The sequence below is a fragment of the Meleagris gallopavo genome, chromosome 3, assembly GCF_000146605.3.
Source record: "Meleagris gallopavo isolate NT-WF06-2002-E0010 breed Aviagen turkey brand Nicholas breeding stock chromosome 3, Turkey_5.1, whole genome shotgun sequence".
NCBI lineage: Eukaryota > Metazoa > Chordata > Aves > Galliformes > Phasianidae > Meleagris > Meleagris gallopavo.
In genome coordinates this window covers 4640552-4646483 of record NC_015013.2, presented here as the reverse complement: position 1 = coordinate 4646483, position 5932 = coordinate 4640552, and the positions used below count along the sequence as shown (strand labels likewise).

General features: G+C 40.1%; 1 protein-coding gene across 1 annotated transcript in view; it reads left to right on the top strand.

Moving 5' to 3' along the window:
- Positions 1-216: 216 nt before the first annotated feature.
- The window catches only part of ALDH5A1 (aldehyde dehydrogenase 5 family member A1), a 7600-nt gene continuing 1884 nt past the window's right edge, over positions 217-5932 (top strand). The window contains exons 1-6 of the mRNA XM_031552723.1: positions 217-845; positions 1396-1512; positions 1938-2081; positions 2954-3097; positions 3818-3976; positions 5140-5309. Coding sequence (XP_031408583.1) covers positions 1414-1512; positions 1938-2081; positions 2954-3097; positions 3818-3976; positions 5140-5309 — 716 coding nt within the window. The 5' untranslated portion in view covers positions 217-845; positions 1396-1413. The remainder of the gene's footprint in view (positions 846-1395; positions 1513-1937; positions 2082-2953; positions 3098-3817; positions 3977-5139; positions 5310-5932) is intronic.

Sequence of the window (5932 nt, the reverse complement as noted above, 5' to 3'; positions counted from 1 at the left end):
ACATCCAACCTCAATCTTCCCTCCCTCAACTTAAAACCATTTCCCTTTGTCCTGCTATTATCTACCCTTCCAAAGAGTTGAAACTCCCCTCCTGTTTGAAGGCTCCCTTTAGGTACTGAAAGGCTGTGATGAGGTCACCCCGCAGCCTTCTTTTCTCCAGGCTGAACAAGCCCAGCTCCCTCAGCCTGTCTTTGTAGGGGAGGTGCTTGAGCCTTCTGATCATCTTTGTGGCTCTCCTCTGGACCTTCTCCAACAGGTAGTGGCCATCAGTCCACAAGACTACACCTGAAGGTCTGCAGAGTAACACACCCAAACACAGTGGTCCCTGACAGGAAGCTTGTAAATGTTTTGCCTCCATTTGTATCTGCTTCAGAATGGCAGTAGCAGCTAACTTCAAAGTTTGTAAATAAACACAGTCTGCTATTCCATCTCCCTTGTGGAATGCAGGTATGAAGCTAGGCACAGCTGTCAAAGTGTGAGTGTACGATGACTGTATGTATGTTGAAACTGCATAGCAATTGCTGGTGGAATAATACCAAGTCCTTTCTGGAGACTGCAAGGTATGTAATACAGGATTATAAAGCATTTTGAAAAGAATTCTGAAATTATGTCAGTTTATTTGTATTGCTTCGGTCTGCCATTTATAGTGTATTTTCAATTTGATGTAATCTAAGGGAAAACCTCTGAAAGAAGCAGAAGGGGAAGTCCTATATGCTGCCTCATTTCTGGAGTGGTTTGCAGAAGAAGCTCGCCGAGTTTATGGAGATGTCATTCCAGCATCTGCAAAAGACAGAAGAATCCTGGTGCTGAAACAGCCGGTAGGAGTGGCAGCAATTATAACCCCAGTAAGTACAGCTGAATGTTTCAAATCCTATGAAAATTTTCAGCTTAGCTTACAGCATGGGGCCTTATGGCTTCTCTTGCCTTAGGAAACACCCATGTAAAATTTCATTTCTACCAGAGAATCACAGAATGGCCCGGGTTGGAAGGGACCCCAAGGATGACTCCAACCCCCTGCCACATGCAGGGCCATCAGTCTCCCTATTTAATACTAGACCAGGCTGCCCAGGGCCCCATCCAACCTGGCTTTGAACACTTCTAGGGATGGGGCATCCACAGCCTATCTGGGCAGCTGTTCCAGCACCTCACCACTCTCATAGTAAAGAACTTCCCCCTGACATCCAAGCTAAATCTTCCCTCCGTCAACTTAAAACCATTTCCCCTTATCCTACTTCTTCATTGGTCAGTAGTGCTTCTTTGTAATGTTTGCCTGGGACAAAGCACATCATGCAGGTCTGTTTAGGCTGCCATGTAAGCACAGAAAACTACTACTATTGCTGCAACAATTGGAGGCAAAATTTCCCTGAGTTTGATTGTTCTTTTCTTTCATCCTAGTGGAATTTCCCCAGTGCTATGATTACCCGGAAGGTTGGTGCAGCTTTGGCAGCTGGCTGTACAGTAGTAGTGAAACCTGCAGAGGACACACCTTTATCAGCATTAGCTCTTGGAGAGGTGAGCTTTTATGCTAAGCTGTAGGTTAATGATGGACTGAAGCTATCCGTTAGAACTTACAAATGGGATTTATGGGTAACTTGAGCCAATTTCATACGTGAAGACAAGTTGGCTGAATTGATGCAGAAGTTTTATTTCATTAGATGTCTTTGGAAGTTGCCTCTAGTACAGTCTAGACTGTCAAAGTGGATCTGGCCACTGAAGCATGGGAAACGTTTTTGTATCTTTTCTTTGGTTACTCTGAATGACAGCCAGCTTAATCAGGGGTGAAGCTGCACTCAAGATACTGTGGCATCTGTGAGTTGTGGTGTGCACCTTGTGCTTCTTTTAACTTCAAACCAATTTCTTTAAAACAGTAAACATTAAATGACTATTCCTCATGAAAAAATAAACTGATATTGCAATTTCTCTTTCCTTTGTTGCAGCTTGCAAACCAGGCTGGAATTCCAGCAGGAGTGTATAATGTTGTTCCTTGTTCAAGACAGCAGGCCCCAGCTGTAGGGGAGGTTCTGTGCACTGATCCATTGGTAGCCAAAATATCTTTTACGGGCTCCACTGCAACAGGAAAGGTACATAAGTGGGCGGAATATCCTTGAAGATTATTACTGTGGTTATACCAGAAAGGTAGGGGGAAATGTGTGCTTTCATATAGAACCTTCTTTTCTGGCTACTGTGCAGAGATTGTACACCTAAGTGTATACCTGTTGAGGTACTGCCTATTTACTTCTCTGTCAGTACTTCACAAAAGGATGCCTGTGTGCAGCTTTTGCATAATTGCTCCTTATTGAATTATAACCTGAGCACTTCTGAAAAAATGGTTGTGTTTCATATGCTGTGACAGCACACTAATATGAACACTGAAATAGAATTTCAAAGGTGCTGCTTGGGAACGGCTTCTGTAGTTGAAAGAAAGCATTTGTTTCAACTTCAGCCTCCTGTCAGCTTTACTACATAAACAGACTTACTAATCAGTCCCCAGTGAAACCAGTAGAACTGTAGAGTATGGCTAAAGAAAGAAGAATTCTATGCAATGGCTGTATGTGGAATGAAGAGAAAGCCTGATACCTAAAGCAAGTCTTAATACCAAATTCTGGCACATATTAGAAAACTGCTGTGAGTTGTCAAGATTTTTGTTACAAAGAAAAGAAGTGAACAAGCAAACAAGTGACAGTGTCAGCGTATAATGTCAGCCTCACCTGAATGTGATGAAAATCCTTCCCTTCATTATTTTCTCAGCAGAATGTTAACTCTGAAGACTTTAGTGAAGGAAATTATTCCTTGTATTTGTGATGGGAGAAAACAGATGGTATAGCATAACGCAGAAGATGCGGATTAACTCCCAGCTGGAGTTAGTTAGTTTCTCAGTGCCTTCCATCTGTAAGCTCTGTGGTCCTCCCTTAGTTTGCACCTAATAGAATTAGAAATTTCTCTGTTTCCTCAGATACTGCTGAAACATGCAGCTGGCACTGTGAAGCGAGTTTCCATGGAGCTTGGAGGGCATGCTCCTTTTATAGTGTTTGACAGTGCTGATGTGGACCGTGCTGTTGCAGGAGCCCTTGCTTCTAAGTATAGAAACTCAGGTCAGGTAAGAGTCCTTGTTTCTGGGAACAGAGGGGCTGTAAACATAAAATATTTTGTTGCTCAGAGAAAGATGCTGGGGCCACACATGGCTGTGGGCACTTAAGCCAGTTATCATGCAGCAAGTCTGAATAACAAAAAAAATTACATATACATGCTTCAGTATATATAGAAAATAGCTGCTACTTTTGAAAGGCTGTACTAATCACTGAGTCAGTCAGAGCATAGGGGATAGCATAAATAAGTGTGTTAGTAGGCAGCTGAAAGCACTTGCAAACAAGCTCCAGGAGGAGAGAAAACTCAAGTTCAGTTAATGAAGTTAGGAGGAAAAAAAGAAAAAAGATCCCACATCACCAAGTGTGAATTGAAATTCTCTTGCTCAATTCAGCATTCTCTGGTGTGTGTAATTAGAAGGTAATATTTCTTGCAGCTTCTGAACCCTGCTCCATCCATATACCAGTATCCACAGAAATCACAAAGCCTTTTCCCAGCATAAGCAACTTAAATCTAACAATATGGCATATTTTATGTGAATGTTTACAACTTGTTGAAATTGTATCTCTTAAGAGATGGCAAAAGAAATTAGGGAACGGTTGAGGATATTGGGGAATAGGCAGAGCACAAATCGCTGTGCTGTCCTGTCATTGTGGCACGATGGGCAGAAGGGATTCATTCTGACATACAGTATAAACCACTGTTGGCTTTTCCTTTTCATGTTTGTTTTCAGACGTGTGTTTGTGCAAACCGTTTCCTGGTGCAGAGGGGGATCCATGACAAATTTGTAGAAAAGTTTGCTAAAGCCATAGAGAGCGAGCTGCGTGTTGGAAGTGGATTTGATGCAAAAACTACCCAGGGGCCATTAATTAATGAAAAAGCAGTAGAGAAGGTAAAAATAAATAAATACAAGATTTTTTTTTTTTGACATAAATTCCTTTTTTATGATCCATAGAGTAACATAGAATTGTATTTAACTTTTTTATGCTTCTTTGTTAGAAAGTATTAATGGTGTGGCTGGAAGTTTGCTATCTCCTCCAAGCTTGTGTATATATGTAGGGAAAGAGACGTGGCCAGTTTATGTGTCATTCTCTTATTTCCATTAAAGAAAAAAGAGATTTCTCCTTCATGAGAAAATAAATCTTCCTAATTATTTCTCAGCTGTTCTCAAGAAGAACATTTGCTGAAATTGGATATGCTGTGAGAGTGATGAGGTGAGCCCACAAAAGACATTACTTTGCCTCTGTTTGGCAGAAACTAAGCAAAATAACACAGTGAGGCTAAAAGTACCAGAGCTCCAGATGCTGTAATCATTTGAAATCCTATATGCATAGTTCAGATCTTCTATTTTGAATTACTTGTGACTCCAGGAATTTTATTTTTACATTGTAGTAATAAGTCACATTTTCTCTAATATTTCACCCTTTCTAAAGTTAAAGATCATGAACTATCCTTACAAATTCTGATAATACTCAGAATTAGCTGGGAGACAAAGGATATAGTACTTGAATTGCTTTCAAGTATACAGATGTAACTGAATTCTTTCCCTTTGTACCACAGAGGGACTGTGTGTATCATAGGGCCATACACACATCTGCAAGCACTGCATAGTCACATAACTGCCTTTCTGTTATTTCAAGGGAGTATATTTTAGATTGAGATTACTACTTTGGTTTTCTCATTACTTTCTTGTCTTTGGATAAATTGTAGTACACAGGGGAAGAAAATGTCTTTGTCAGCCCAATCTTGAAAACTTCCTTCTGTTACCTGTTTCTCTTTATTGTGTTTTCACAGTGCCTGATGATGAATATCAGGTGTGTCCTTTTCTCACACAAGATGTTTTCCTTTCATTTCAGTAGAAAAGTTGGACATCTGTTAGATGGGGGACATATTCAAAATTTCTCTCGAATTAAATTATGAGTAACTCTGCAAATAGTTGGTGAAGTATCAACCTCTCTTGAGAGTCTTTTTAATACTATTATTTTTTTCAATGTAAAATGCAGTGATGATCATTTTTAAGTGCTAGCTTTGTGCTTTTTGTTTTGCATACCTTAGGTAGAGAGACACATTAACGATGCAGTTTCACAAGGAGCATCTGTTGTGACTGGAGGGAAACGACACAGCCTGGGAAAGAACTTCTTTGAGCCAACGTTACTGAGTAACGTTACGACAAAAATGCTTTGCACACAAGAGGAGACATTTGGCCCTTTAGCACCAGTTATCAAGTAAGATTCTTGGAGATTAAAACACAGCAATATAAAATGAGGAGGTATTGTTTTGAACAAATAAGACTTGACTGACTGACTGACTGCCAGAAGTTTTTGGAAGGCCACATAGGTCTTGTTCAAAGGCTGAAGTACATCTGTGGAAACCTACTACGTGTATCTAGTTTGCTTGTCTCTCTCTTGACCTGATCTAAGCATTGCTGCACGTTTTTCAAAATGATTTTCTTTTAAATTGCATCAGCAGTTAAGCAAGGATGTTAACAGCAAAACATATATATGTATTATAAATTTCCACATTTTGCAGCATGAAGTGGGAGGCAGGAGCTTGCAATTTGTTATGTGATTTGCTAGCCCCGAGTTTCTCTGATTGAGGATGACTTAGTTCTATTTTCTCCTTAAAATGTTCTCTGCCTCTGTCCACAGTGACTGGACAGAAGAACGTAGTCATCTCATAGCTGAGTGCCTGCATGGCTGGGGAGATCAGTGAGCTAACTCATATGAAAGTAAATGTTTAACTACTAGCATCTAGGGAGGATAAAACAATCCGAACTACTTAATAGTAGTTTAAATTGAAGTAAGTGTAGAAACTTCTCCATTACTTTGAATTTAAAATTAAATTCATT